The sequence below is a fragment of the Chelon labrosus genome (genome assembly GCF_963514085.1).
Source record: "Chelon labrosus genome assembly, chromosome: 13".
In the NCBI taxonomy this organism is placed as follows: domain Eukaryota; kingdom Metazoa; phylum Chordata; class Actinopteri; order Mugiliformes; family Mugilidae; genus Chelon; species Chelon labrosus.
In genome coordinates, this window is record NC_140346.1 from 2,810,310 (window position 1) to 2,826,339 (window position 16,030).

The 16,030-nt window shown below is 41.1% G+C and overlaps 1 protein-coding gene across 1 annotated transcript in view; it reads right to left on the reverse strand.

Moving 5' to 3' along the window:
- Positions 1–8,274: 8,274 nt before the first annotated feature.
- The window catches only part of rasa2 (RAS p21 protein activator 2), a 30,607-nt gene continuing 22,851 nt past the window's right edge, over positions 8,275–16,030 (reverse strand). Inside the window, exons 20-24 of the mRNA XM_084559305.1 lie at positions 15,315–15,397; positions 14,698–14,906; positions 13,766–13,869; positions 12,948–13,128; positions 8,275–11,939 (exon numbers count right to left, since the gene is read on the reverse strand). Coding sequence (XP_084415431.1) covers positions 11,909–11,939; positions 12,948–13,128; positions 13,766–13,869; positions 14,698–14,906; positions 15,315–15,397 — 608 coding nt within the window. The 3' untranslated portion in view covers positions 8,275–11,908. The remainder of the gene's footprint in view (positions 11,940–12,947; positions 13,129–13,765; positions 13,870–14,697; positions 14,907–15,314; positions 15,398–16,030) is intronic.

Genomic DNA, 16,030 nt, shown 5'->3' on the forward strand with positions numbered 1-16,030 from the left:
GAACATCTGTATGAAAACAGACAATACTACTGCTTCTTGTTGTCTTTTCCCTTCCAGCTGCATCACTTGAACTCTCCACCCATTGAAGATGCATCACCTCTGCAACCACGTCTCGCACTAGTTGCTATCCGATCATTTGTAGAGCGAATCTTAGCATTACAGGCTTTTTCCTCATTTTTTCCTGCCCGTCAGATCAGCTGTTATTGAGCCCCGTCTGAAGCCAGTGGAGAGACTTTTTATGTTCAGCTGTCTGTGTCCTGACTTGGTAAGGCCGGTGGTAACTTCACTGACCTTGATTTTCTGCATGAAAATTAAAAATGTTGACAAATGTTACAAAAGTAAAAAAGTATTTTTACGTCCTACAATAACACTAGGGTTGACATTTAGAATTTCCAAGTATTTCAGTGAGTGCCCTATAAAGGCTGTTCACATGTCAGTTGCCAAATGAAGTCATATTAGAAACATTTACACCCTAACTGGTTACGGTCTGTAAGTATGTAGGACTTGATGATCCCACAGTGGAAACAGACAAAAAAGTAAAGCAAATTCAAACAGAGAAATCCTGTGAAATCTTAGATGACGAGGGCCGTGCCTCACACATTCAGGAAATAACTTCTCTCCGTAGGCTTGTTGAGTGACACTGCTGAGACAACTGACACAGTGACTTTATAAAACACAGAGTGTAATATGAAAGCAAAAACATGCTTGCGGTTAAGATTTGTTATGATTGAGTCGCAGAGCTGCAGGGCTCCACTTCAGAGAACTGCCACTTCCTGGCTGTATGTAGAGAAAATACATAAGGCACCAGAGAGAGAAGAAATGCCTGCAATTTGTAGATGGTTTCGAAAAAAAAAATTAAAAAAGTTAAATTAGGAAAGATTAAGCATGCCTATTTACTGACTAATTTCACACATATGAAGTTTCACAGTGATGCTTTGAATATGAACTAAAAAACCTTGAGTGTGCAGTATAGACTCCATTCCTCATGCAGTCCCGTCTTTATTAAGATCCCACACAGGAAATTGGGTTCCCGCATAACAGAACATGTAAGTAACCGTGACAACAACACATAACGCAACACAATTCAGGAGCAAGTAGGAAAACAAATATATAAAACAGATGCATTGAAAAAAGAACCCAGATGATGGGAAACAAATACTTTAAAACAGAGGTCTTCAACAGGGGGTCTGGGACCCCTAGGGGGTCCGCAGAGGTACTGCAGGGGGGTTGCGAAAGTTTTGGTTGATTCGAATTTTTTTTTTTTTACGCAGTGTTTTCCACAAATTTAAATGTCTTTAAATACACAAATACATAAATAGCAGATCACCGCTCCATTTCTCCATCAGTTTGGGGGTCCTTGGCCTGGAAAACATTGAAGACCCGTGCTTTAAAAGGTTCCTGTATGACTATGCAATAATATGACTGCATTTGGAACGAAGTATTTATAGTGATTCCTCAATATGTCAAAGCACGGTTAAAGACAAGTCAGACAGGCTTCACTGAAGTTAACAAACCAGCTGATTACGGACAAAGACTGCACGGAGTCTGGTAGTAGGATCTATAAAACAATTCCATCAGGGTCCTATCTATATCTGCAAGGATCTTTATTTCTAAGACAGTGTAGTCGCTATTGTCCCTTTTTGCACAGTACCTCTGTATCTGCATCAATCTTAAAATGAATGTGTCGTTGTGCTACAACCACCTTGTCGAGAACACGGCTTACATGCACTTCCTCAAAGGTGTAACCCCATCTTGAAGCTATGTGATGACTATGCAAAATGTGACTGGTCAGCGTCTGCACGTCTTTGCAGTAACATATGCTCAGCAAGGCCTTTTGTGCTGTCAACGTTCTGCTCACAGTGTCTGTGCTTTTTGCATGTTGCCTAGTACTACTATGACTTAGCAATGCTGTCGCATTCATTTCTGTTGCATCAAATTTGGAGTGGCATCGGCATGAAAGTAGAAATGTCCATTGTGGATATGTCCGTTGTTCATTTGGCCTTGCAGCTGTGGGGCTGTCACTGTTTGAATTTGAGGATTTTCTTTAGGTGGATGTGTCATAAACGCCTCAGGTTAAAACTATGGCAATGCACATAAACTCTGCTGTGCCCTGAGGGAGGGGAAAGAGGCGCAACACATCAGTATGAAGATTGCGTAGTTGCGAGAACAACTTGGAACATTTTCTTTCAACAGGCCTGTCGAGGCCAATGAGACTTTTGAACAAACAGGAGGCCCAGCTCCCTCTAAGGAGTATTAAAGATACTGCTCGGTCTCTTCTCCCTCCTCAATCTATACTGTGATTCATGGGGCTAGGGGGTGGGGGGCTGGCCTGTGTTATCCTTTCCCTGCTGCAGTTACAACACATCAGCGCAGGGATATAACATGATGCCCTGAAACGTATCTGACATTGAGATGATGTTGCTCTGAAACAGCAGCGTTGGTGATGCCAATGAAGCAGGTTATTCTTGGAGAACTGAAGGCTTGGTAGAAAAAGTCTGAGTGGCTTCATGCGGCTCAGAGAGAGAGCACCAGAAGTTGCTGCCACTTCTTCTGTTGGTTTGCTGGCAGCCTCGTATGTGATGAGCGATTGGTAAATGAGCCAGAGCTACGAAGCCGAGGACTGACGTTGTTGTGCGGAGAGAATGAGGTGTTTTCTGGTGGATGTGTTTGGTTCAGGTGTCGAGGGAACTGTCAGCATTTAGTCCATAGGAGGAGGATATCTAAACCAGCTGGCTCCGTATCCTCCAGGTCCAAAGATGAGGAGAATTCTGCCTTCTTATCGCATTACCCAACTCTTGACCTATCAGGCAATTCTTGCTACGTTTTTTTATTTCATAAGGGACTCCTCCTTTATCACGAAATGTGATATGAATATAGGAAAGGCATCCACCTATTTACTTTAAATACCTACAGACTGCCATAATCTCCATAATCAAAGTCAAACCCTTACTAACTTTGGCTGTCTTCATGGCAGCATTAAGTTATTCTGCCCAATTTAGGAAACAAAGCCTCCCAGATTAACAAAGCACTGATATAATAAGGTGAGCTCAAGTAGGTGCAGAATGAACATTTAATGAGGATTCATAGACATGCAAGGTGATAGTGATAGTAGTCTCCAACGAGTGACGAGGTCATAGAGCTGAATGCCAAACAATGGTATGAAGGTAGATAAGGTGCACAGGGACAGGACCACCCAGCCTGGATACTGCTGCTGCTGGTGGAGACGTAGATGAAGCTGGCAGAGATGGGGAGCAGGAGGGGTGAGCAACAGATGGCCTGAAGATGGAGTGACAAGAGTGACGATGAATTTAAAGCACAGGGACGAGGGAATGATTGGCTCAGAGGATGCGAGCAAAGAACTGATTAGGAAACGCTGAGAATGGACTGACTTTGACGGCATGGGAAAACGGAAGAGCTAAGGAAATAGAGCGATGGCCCACATTCACCATACGAGAGCAGATCATTAAAAGGACCCATCTACCTTATTAACTTTCGCCTAAGCTTTCTATGGTTTTATGACCACACACCTGCAACATTAGGATTATTTTTGAGGCTTTCACAGAGTTTTAATGAGCTTTTGATGGAGAAGTAACAACACTGGTTACATTTGGTCACCAGAGAGGGCTATAATGCATCCAGAAGGCATGTATATTAAGGCCTCCAGTGTCTTGAGGAATTCATGCTGGTTACATCATTTGGGCTTCACACAGAGTGAACTCTGCTCCTTCACTTAAAAGCAAACGGGGAGACTGCTACACTGAGGAGAGATCTTCCTCCTTTCTCTCGGCCTCCCTCACTGACCCATTTGGCCACAGTGTGCATTCTGTATTATTTACACATACACACATAATTCACTTACATTAAACTGTCTTGTCCCTAACACTCAGTCGTCTTTGTACAAATAAACAGATATCCGTGGATCCTATCCAAATTTCTGGACAGACGTGCTGTTCAGTTTTTTAAGAGAATGTTCTACATGTTTGAGGAGCACAAACAAGATTTTATGGTCCATGTGTTGGAATGACACTAAACCTTCAACTGGCAAACATCACAAAACTTAAGTACATTTTAGTGTGTCTGTTTGGGTGGCCTGACCGTTTAAGCCAGGAAGCTGCAGGAGACAGGAAGTGCGTACTAAAGTCCTGTAGAAGTATGTGCACATCGGTACACAGGCTCAAAGGATCAAAAAGCAACATGTCTCAGACTGATATGTGTACTCTACGTTAAACTTTTAATAACCATTTGGGAGGGCCTGTTTTCATTCACAGACGCAGCTTCGCACTCTCGCAATGTCATGCATGCTTTAAATATGACCCCTAAAACGCAAATATTTTCTCATCAAGAGCCCTTCAAGACCGCATTCCCTAATGGAAGTGAAGACAGCTCGTGTTGCCACATATACAGATGCTGACGTTGAAGGATGGCAACAAAGCGAGGTTAAAGTATGGGCCCTGTCCTCACATTAGTGGCATTTCCTTTTCAAAAACAGATGTTCTAATCGATATTGTTCATGCCAGGCAAGAATGCGTGCTACCATAAAATATGCAAATTCTCTAAACTCATATCTCAGAGCTCATGCTGTGACTGATTCAGTCCACATGTGCATCATACATCAGGTCTGACATCTTTGTCTTTTACTGAGGTAGTTTGAAATACGTAGCACACTCAGGAGATTGATGCCTTATGCCATTTTATAGGTGGTGTTGCTTGGAGCTGAGCTGTTGGAAGGGAACCAGTGGAGACACAAGAGACTGTCCAGGTCCATAATGTTTAGCAATAACCTCCTATAAAACCATAAATTATCAGTTATACACTTTTTGTATGAATTATAAAAACAAGATGTAACATCCCAACCACTGAGCTTTAAAGATGCTGGTGGGTAACATTTGTTATCTTTGGACAGAGCCAGAGTAGATGGTTCCCGCACTAAGCCACGCTACCTAGTTCATATTTCCTACTGCACAAAAAAAATGTGTTTAATCTTCTCATCTAACTCTTATCAAGAAAGTGAAAAGTGTATTTCCCCAGAAGTCAAAATATTCCTTTGGAGAGGTGGCAGGAATGTCATATAGGAAGAGAGTGATTCTTCATAGGAATGTTTTCCTTGTAGGAGGTGAGATGGAAGGGTCAGGAGCGGGACACACAGCTGGTAGAGATCCCATCTGCTCGCTGACTGGGAGGGACCTCGGTGCCTTTCCCTCAGGGCAAACTGGGTTTATTTGTGCAGCACGTATTAGACGTTTTTAGAAAGCTTATCAGAAGGCCGCCGCACGAGGCCTAAAAATGCATTAGGACAACATTAAGGAGAGTACAAGAGGGAGAACAAAATAAATGGAAGCAGGATGAAATCAGATGTAAATAGACAAAGATAAAGTGAGGGTTTCTCTCCTGTGCACCCAGCTGTAATAAGAAGCTCACAGGTGTCTCCGCTGTAGCTGTCAGAGCTTCCTTCCATCCGTCATCGACTCGATGGCAAACAAGCTGTAGGGTCTAACTCCAGATAAAATCCACAACCACCTCCAACATCAATAAACTGCTGGGGTGGATACTCCTTATTTAAACCTGTGTCAGTCAGTTTGAGATAATAAGAAAGATCTGCTATTGTACATATATTATAATAATATAAGTATATTATATTATAAGTTAAAGCAACATTGTGTAATTCTTTTATGTTAACATAATAGCTTCAAAACCATTTTGACAGTACACTGACTGTATTGGGGAGGCTGGTACCTCTTTCATTCCCTCTCACTGGCCTGAATACATGTTCTGACATTATGTATGGTAACCTGGGTTAATGACGGTTTCCTGTAGGAAGTGGACACTTTACGACACCACGGCACACATCACCAAACATGGGGCTGCAGCTACTCTAGCTACAAGAAGAAGGTAGTTCAGTATTCTTCCTCAAACGACTGATGAGGAAGTTGGTGGAAGAAGCGAAGAAAAAAATTGTCAGTACACAATTACAACTATGCTTCAGTACCCAGTACTACTACTTCTAAATTTGATCCTCTGGCGTACTGGGACTTCACTGAGACCTCACAGGCAGTCTGTACCCTCTCCTGTCTACTCACAATGACAATTAGACTACATTACCCAGGGGGGCAATACGTGTCGTTCCCCTCTTCAGTGCTCGCTGGCATGACGTAGCGCTCACTAACGCCTGTGTAGTTCCTCCATTGCAGGCCCGATGCCTTCACTGCACCACACACCAAAGCCAAGTCAAATAGTTTCTACAGTCCATACGTCTTCAGTGAAAGCTGGGCATTGAGAATGGTGATTCATGGCTTCTTAATTTGGGTGACACGCAAGTCTGTTGAATAAGTTCATGTTGTGAAAATCTGCATTAACTTTTAGTATCATTTATTTACTGTAGCAATTCAGAATGTGATGTGTAATTACTTTTTTTTGTAATTAATATTTTATTTCCACCAAATCACAGGACAGGACAACAGATGACCAGGGCATTAGAGAAAATCTTGGCCTTACCTTTCATTGTGTGTCACAGAATGAAATGCCATGGTGACCTTCTTGCTGTTGGACTAGCAAGTAATATTAGCTGGCCTGCTGTGCAACTTGCTGACTGTATTAGAGTTTAGAGTTTCTGGTGCTAGCTGGACATTACACCAGTAAATTCCACTCTAAAACGGTAGGGGGCGCCCAGTTACAGAATATATAACAGTTGTCCTGTGAACTTGACTTTAGAGTAATGCTTTGAAGCAATGAAATGCTTTGGAGCTCCATACTACATCTGTTGTCGTGGTCTCATGACCCTGCCCAGTCCTCATAGCCTGCAGTTCTCCACTCCTACCTGAATGAACGATTCTCCAACCTGCCTATGATTCCTCTTATATTCTCAAACTGTCATGTAACATTAGCCATTACTATTGTTCGGAGCGGCTGAAACAAGCATCACATGTATCTTCTCCCCCCTCTACAGGCATTGATCTACTGTCCGATATATATGTTCCCGTATAATGTACATTCCTCCATCTCACACAGTATCTCAAACCCCAAGGAATGTGGAAGATTGAATTATTGTACCAGTGCTGACAGTGTAGGGTACGGAGCAGGCCTGCATAGTTTAGTAGGCAACACATCACCGACAGATGAAGAAGTCACGTTAAGTCTATTTATGTTCATAGATATCAAGAATACCTAACGCTGGACCAAGGCAGAAACTTATCAGCTGATGCGTGTGGGTCCAGACTTATAGCCTCCTTCTTGTGACAGGAAAGAAGACAAAACACAAGAAGGCTACCTCAGTGTTAGAAACATTCACGAGTCCCATCATTTTAACTGACCAAAAGTTATATTGGACATTTTGCTGCAAATCCTACAAATGTCTTGTAATTATTTTCATTTCCTGCACTCATTTAGAGCCTTGACCGACTGTCAAGAACATCTCAAATGTCCTGGCATTCTTGTGAAGGACTTCATTATTGTTGCATTACTATACATTTGGGGACCGATTGTACGCAGCAGTAGCCAACACTGAAACGACTGTAATCTCAGTAGCTTGTTGTTATTTTTTTTAGTTTGAATCCAACCTGCTGGAGGACAAATGAACGTATCAGATGGCGCTCTGTGTGCCGTGTTCCTCATCTAATTGCTACGGTATTTTTTCTTCTAGTGGCGTCTCGTTTCTCATTTCAACAGAAATCCCTGGACGTGATTAATGAGATTCTTAGGAGGCAGATGTAGTTTAATGGGCTACTGGCAGGAGTGGCTCTACAGCAGAACCATTTAGGGCGCCTTGATGACAGGAGAGAAAAAAATCACAGTGACTTTTCAGATGCTCGTGGCCTGACCAATGATAAATGACTCCCTGGTTGTTATAGTGAAAAAAACATGCAAAAACAGAGGAATGATTGTGACCAGCAGGTGAGAAAAACAACAAAACTGCAGGTCACAGTGTCCACACCTCTGCCTGTCTGTGACTTTTGCATCTCAGCACTAACCTCCACTCAGCCAAGGCTGGGTTGTGTAAGTCCAAAGTGGCAATGTGGTGGTATTTTTTCTTTTTTTGATCTAAGAGCAGTTCCTGCACATGACATGGAATAGTCTAGGATTTAATAAACGTACATACTCGCCCATTAAATGTGTATTTGCTTCACACACACGCACCACGGCTTCTATTCAAAGATAAAAGACAGGCGCTTAGCTAATCTGTGTCTGGTATAATTTATTCCACATAAAGTGAAAAAGGATGCAAAATCAAGGAAAAATATTTTCACAGCTGGTAAGTGATTTCAATTGCATACTGCATGCATACATTAATGCATGCGGCACGTTTGGCTTTGAAGTGCAAGCAGATGGATTTAAAGCAGCGAGGTACAGCTGGCAGACGTCTTTTACACGTACACATTATTCAAACAGGTCCGCACAACACTGTGTCCGCATTTGACAGAAGGAATTTAGGCTTGTCTTCATGAATAGAGGGGGGTTGAGCAAAATCTTAAAAGCAAATCTTAAAAGAGCTCTCCAGAATGTCTAGTTGTTGCCAAACCCAACTTAATTTGCCATTTCCTTCTGTTAATACTTTGTTCTTTATTACAGAGTGGAAGAAAAATCTGGCTCAATAATGATGTGATCAGCTTTACGTCACTATTCCCAGATAATCTGGCAGGAGAACCCTATCTACATCATACAGTTTGCACAATCAGAGCAAGATAAGAATACAGAGAGCAGACACACAGGAGACAAATTGGCAAAGTGTTTATTGTGAACAAACACAGGAAAGACCATTAAAAAAAGTTCCAGTTTGTATAAAAAGAACAGACATCGTACTGAAGCTGTAGATGTGAAGATTACCGCCACGTTCTGCAACTACTCACTGTACACTGGACAGGAAGCTGAATAAAAAAAATAATCTTACAAAGCCTTCAGACTCTCTTGAAATCTCACTCTGCCATGACAGAGGGCAATCTGACTGGCAGGGAAAAGACTGGCCAATTTAATATGTTGTTCTTCAGCTTTGAAAAAAACTGTTACAGGCTTTGAAATCCATTCTATTTCCGCATGAACACATACATTTCTGTCATACATTTCGTAATACAATGTGCTCTGAAACTCACATCCGACGCTGCGTGTCGGCTAATACCTGGATTGAAGTTATCCATCTGAAGCTTCAAAGCAAGTATGAACATATTCCTTTCAGTTTGGTAATATTAGGAGATGAAATTGGCCACAGTCCAACAAGTGAAAGTCAAAAGGCTGCTTGTCCTAATGCATCAGGCCACTGCACCCGTTTCCACATACAACTCCTTGACATCCATTTATTTTAGTGCAATGTGCCAACATCGGAATAACAAATGGAGGAAATTCCCTTATTAAAAGCAGATACAAGCCGAATGGAATGGAACCCAAGTGTTTACATTCATATGAAAATGAGCACACATTTATCAACCTCTATTTTCACTGGCCTTATTAAAAGTGGCAATGGTGTCGACATGCTAGCTTATGCAGTGTATAGCAAAAATGCTCTGCCGTGGTTACTCCTAATTCAGATATTGTTGTTTAAATTTGTTCTGGTCAAATCAGTCATTTGTATTTTGGCTCATGGTCAGTGCCAGCTGCAGCTTGGTGGAACATCACAAACATATTCGCTTTGTTGAGTTCAAGCCCCCATGAAACTTGGAGTGATCAGCTACAGAGCAGTATTTAGCCCGACAATGACAAATAAAAGTAATTTTGTAGGTAGTCTAAAGGGTATTTTAAAGTTTGTCATTTCCCAGAAAAAACAACTGAAAAATGTTGATGACTCATCCTGCACTAGGGGCTAGGGACTAATTCTGCATCCAATTAAACTGGGACTGGGTTTCTGGGATGAAACATGTAGGGGCGGAGCCTGCTTGGAGCTGATCAATCAGAGAAGAGTAGACTTTTTGGAGGGGGAGTGGCCTCACCAGCACCGTTGTTATATCAAACTGACCTTTTGTGGGGAAATAGGCAGCAGCTACAGCCACATACAGTCAGCAAACAGAATGCACAGTAGACAAAGAAAAAGGTACCATACCAGTATAGCAACACATTCAAGCCCTGTTTTTTTTGTTTTTTTTAAAAAAGATACAAAAACATAGTCATAGAAAAAATATATTGTTAAATGTACACGCCATGCACATTAGAAATATAAGATGGACCAAAGAGCAAACTATTTATTTCCATCCAAAAACGAAAACTACTGTCAACAGTGAATTCTCAGCTTTTGTTGCTTAAATAATTTCAAGTTTCTTTTGCTTCTTTTCGACACTTCACCGTCATCGTTCAAAAAGTGTAAAATACATCTTACGAGATAAAAAAGATCATACAAATGTGGGGATTTTTCTTGCTTGTATCAGTTTCATATAGCTTAACGCTCAAATAACAACGTTTCAAGGATTAATGCTGGCTCAGTTAACCTGCATTTCTCGCCAGTTTTGACAGAACATAGACTAGTTTCTTTTGCTTTGTCTTACATATTGCTGCTCTTCTTCTGCGGGATGCACTTGCTAAAGATATCAGACACTTCAAGAGTCTGCTTGCATGTGTTACTATCAATGAACTTAGCCTCTTGTTTACTATACACTTTAAGAGCAGTGAAAAAGTTAGAACTTTCAACTCAAGGGTAGAGAGTGCCACATATCAAACAAATGCTTTGAAAAGCATGAAGTACAACAAATGGAGCTGTGGAGTGTTGCTGGTTGGACAGATAAAAGCAAAGGAAGAGGATATAATGTGTGCGTTTGCTGGGATTGTCTGGACTAATTTAGGGATGACGGGTAATTTGTTATTCTGCTTGATCCCTCTCTGCATGTCACCCATAATTTCTTACAAAAGCCACTATAATTATGTTGGGAGGCTCTCAAAATGACAGCACAGATCTGATGTACACCGTACCGATACAATTCACAATCACAGGGAAATACAACTCTTCACCACAGTCGTGCTATCAGGATTCAAAACTGAATGCATACAAACTGCCTCAAAGTCACTAAAAAGAAAAAGATACGTTAGCAAAGACATACACATAAACCAAACATGTATATATAGAATTTGTCTCCATTTTTAAAACATTTGTAGTCAAAATACATTATTTCTTTTCAAGTCCAAGTTCAAACCTATGAAATAGTCTTTGGTCAAGAAAAATATTTTAAAATCTACAGGCTATAAACGTTATTGACAAGGCAAATATGTACTAGAGATCATGGAACTGATCAAAATGGGGCACACTGATACCAAGTATCTAATCATTTGCATTTGGAGTGCTCCAAATATTTTAAAGTGCTTCTTCATTATTCCCTCAGCATTTAATGTGAAAGAAAACATCTGTCAAAATAAGGCAGATCGGTTTTATCGACTTAAATGTACATACACACACACACACACTCACACACCCCTAATATTACCATACTCATAAGAGTAGGGGTGCTAAAAGATTGTACAGGGGCACCGATAGAGGACTCTAAAGAAGATCCTAAAATGTGGGGAGAGCATCATCACAGCCGTTCATATAAAACTGAGTGAATAAAAAAATTAGCAGCCTATTCACACACCATCTAATGATGCCCTATTTCAAACAGCTGTCGACGTAAACACGGGACATAAATTAAGACGTAAAATGAGTCCCTTTATAAGCGACCCGCAATGCAGAGGAGGGGGAGGAGATGACATACTGCCCAAAATAAAATACACACATACAAACAGACAACATCTAAGGGTTCGTTCATTTCAAGGATCGAGGAGTGATCCAGGAAATAGCTCACGAGCTTGTTCTGTTCCCAGTCTTGAGCCGTCACTGCTGTAGTGGACTCCATGACATCTGGAGGTCAGGGTGTATCGTTCTGCCAGTCACACAGTGGCCTTTCTTGCTATGACAACTCCGTGGGCTCCTTTAGGACCATTTAGGCCACACCTTCCTGCCAGGTTAAGAGGTTTTACCCACTATGGGGTTGTCACTGAAACAGAAAGGACACCACGGGTGATTTGACTCTTTTTCTTTGAGTTCATGCGTGAATGCAGAAGTAATAATGCAATAATACATTCAAATTTATGAACAATATATTTATAGCATTATTTTTACCCATTTATTTTTTATTTCCATTTACAAGGAAACAAATGGGATATGCTGTAAACTGCTCCCTTCATATATGTAGTGCTTGACACATTGAATCATGTTATCCTATAAGATTCAGCCTTACAGAGGTTTGTCCCATCTTCTCTGGTCCCAACAACAATGTGGAGCGCCCCAGGGTTCAATGTTAGAGCCAATCTTGTTTTTATTATACGTGCATCTCCTTGGTCACACTGGCCGTTAATGTTACACAGACAATAACCGGGCGCATCTTCCAGTAAATCCCAACAATAGCTGTGATCTCTATTGTCTGGTGAAATCTTTTGCAGATGTGAAAATCTGAGATTCTGGTGGTTGGCCCCGGAGACCCAAAGGTGGAGATAAAGCCAAATTTCTGCCGTTTAATTTGTTCTGCGTGCCTCAGTCTCATCAGAGCTGAACTACTGAAATGTAAATCAGGAAATGCTCAACAGACTCCATATAGAATACTACACTATAAACAATAAAAACAGGAAAAGACTCCCGTTATTCCACTTCCAGTATTGCTACACTCAGCACTGATTTATCTTAGCACTGATTTCATAGCCAGGCTAAAGTCTGTTTTTGAGTGTCCCTCCCCAACATGTGAACAGCTTGACGTTCCCTTTCTAGAGAATCTGCTTTTAAAATCACTGAAGTTCTTAATGCTTGGCCCATGCGGCTTTTTAATATTTTAAGTGGGGTGTCTTGTGTGTTTTTTAATTATTGTTTGCTGTGTGTAAAGGACTCTGTAACATTAGTTTTAAGATGCGATACAAATAAAGTTACTATTGGTCAAATAAACTCTATAAAGTGCAAATAGTAAACTACAAACATTAAGATCGTGTCATACACATATACACTGTATACTTACAGGCTGCCATACTGAGCGGTGGTGTCATTCCTGATATCATGCTGCATCTTTAAGTCCTCCATGACGTTTCGGAGCTGTTTGAGTGTCTGAAAGGTCTCTTTGGGTTCCTGAATGGTGAACTTGGAGTAATCCTCCTGTTCCCGTTGAGGGCCCTGGTACACTGCCAGACTAGCACATGCATCTATCCAGAGGACAAAGATATAAACACAGTGCAGCTTAATTTATTGATCACAACTAGCTTTTCCCATCAAACCAGTACCACTCATCAAAGGGTATTTACCATATGCCGATCACATGACACAAGGAAAAAGTTGTTAAAAAAAACGAATGAAACCACGACTTCTTCAAATCATGATTGTTTTGCCTTTAGTCTGGTCTTCATGGATTGTACTGCAGAACAGTGGCGAGTAGGAATCGACACTAACTAGCAAGCAAGCTTCACTGAGCTTAGTTGGATTGAAGTTTAATTACTTTATCCAAAAAGCAAAGCAAAAACAAAAGCAACTGGACAACTCATTCAAGTGGCAAAACATCTTCAGAGAAACTCAACAAGTCCAGTTGCATCTGCTTTAGCTTTGTTGTTTGGCTAGACCGTGACCTGGATGACTGAGAACATTCACAGTTAAATAGACTACTGTCAGGTGATTGGGAACACAACATGTGTACTTCACAAGGTGTCCTTAAGCACAGTTATGTTAACACATTAATCATTATTATAGTCTTTCTATGACATAAGCCTTGGGTATGGAGCTGTTCCAAGAAATCAAATCCTGTTTTGGCTCAGTGTCTCTAATAAACTCAGTATTTCATGAACTGACCCTCCATGTTCTGGAGCTTTGTGTGGTTTGAGGAGAGGAGGGAGAAAATTCTCTCAGTTTCCCTGTCGCAGTCTATGTCCAGCTGCAGATTGACCAGCATGGTGCTGAAATGAGACAGAACAAACGTGTGAGGAGATCTTTCAAGGGATGAAGAGCAGAGACAACAGTACTTACATTTGTTTGAAATTAAAACACAGATCTAACTGGGTGTGTTTTCTCTATGTATTAACTATGATGACAAACACTACATTCTCCGAGTCTTTTTTTGGTTTTCACTAAAGGAAACTCAAACTGGATTTTTACGGAAGGGAACAAAATCAATAAGGTGGTCTTGACTGAGTGACAACAAATCTATTTTCACTAAATGGAGCAAAATGTATTAAATGGCAGCAAACTCAAAACCTAAAAGTTAAACCAAAAGCTGTGTGATGTTTGAAGGCAAAGAAGGCAGGAGGAGGTGAAAAAGAGGAGAGGCCTGTACACTAGGGAGGGTGTATTAACAATGATGAAGTTAGGTTTGGTTCAGTTCCTATAAATGTACCTGGAAAAGTTCTACATCGGAAAATGGCCATTTGTCAAAGATTTCAAATTTGAAGCGGCTTCCTCGCTACATTGAGGGGTCGTTCTTTGTTATCAAGCATTTTACACATGCTGTAAAACAGACCACCAAAAAGATCAAGTTATGGAAGTTTTATGTGTGCCATTTTAAACACCATTTTATCTGTTTCTTCTCGAATTGGCTCTACTCTTGGACTAAGCACCTACATGATTGGTGAAATGTAACACCAATGGCGGGGTTTCAAAACAGCGGTAAGCCCATTTATTAAGTGTTTATTGCGCTCTGCAACACATGTCTCGTAAAGCATCAGCAAGAATACTGAAAACTTTATAGCTGATGTATGTCTCATCCTGGCGGTGACGTGGAGACTCACGTTGTGCAGGGTTTACAGCCTGGAGCATTGCTGCTCGTATGTTTGCAGCACTGCCAGGCTCCACTGGTGTAGTTTGATGAATGGAAAGTGGTCAGGCGTCCCTCGTTGCAGCGACTGACCTGGCTCAGGACCTCCAACCACTCACTGGCTTCCACACAATTTCCCGCCTGAACATACAGAGGCTTGTCGGAGTGGATCACCTGAAACATCTGACACAAGAGAAGCGGAACGCTTGAGCCAAGGAATGACCAATTCTCCCACCAGGACCCTTTTGATATTCTAGCAGGAGCCGGCGCTTGTTACATTTCCCCTGGCACGACACCACATCAATTTGTGAAGAAAATATTAAAACAATATTTCACAAATTTGTCTTTCTTCCTTTCTGAAATTTGTCAAACTACAGTGGCTTAAGTTTTTCCAGGTGACAAACTTCTTGATGTTGAAGCCATTTACACTCATTTTGCGGAATGTCATCAAATGCTCATGAGACATGCAATACTATATTTCATCATTTGTTTATTTTAACTTGGGGGAGCTGACATTGTACTACAGTTTCCATTAGAAAGGGGCAAAACATTAGAAGTGATGACTGAGGCATCTGAGTGGAAGCGACTTACATTTTTGCGGTTAAAGGCACTTTCATCCAGCTTCTCCACGGCCTGGATATTTTTGACGTTGATGGTGCAGAGGGCCTCTTTCCCTGTGAAGCAAAAGTCATTCTGTCAAGTTTATGTTAAGAACAAAAATACACAGACACAGTTTGAAATCTTTATCTATATTTTCAGCGTTTCTGTTTGAGTTAAATAAATTAAATTAAAAAATATAAAAATATGTAAAAGTGAATTAAATCACTGCAGCTTTTATCTATTATTTAATCTTCACTTGTGTAACCAACCATGTTGAAGATTTATTTAATTTTTTTGGGAAACTTCTGAAAGACAATTTTCAATCAGTTCCGTATAATTAACTTTTGCCAAATACCTCCCGTGGTGTATGCTCAGGCTTGCAGTATAGCCCCAAAGTATCAAACTGGTTGCCTTCTCTAAGGTCAAACAGTTGATTAGCAACCTAAAGAAAGCACTGTAGTTGGTTTCAGTCACATGGGTTCATTCTTGGTGACAGCAGGAACGCCGCAATGAAACAACATTACAGAAGAGCCCCGTCATGACATGTCTGCTATACTGACGGTCACGGTTTTCAGCAAGAAGAGAGAGCCTGCTCCAGCGCTAGTTGTAGCTCTCGTGGCTGCAGAGTCTCTACAGGCTTAACAACAACATGTAGGTGCTGCTGCTTTCGATACAGAAGTGTAAAAAGACAAATGATGGCGAAGACA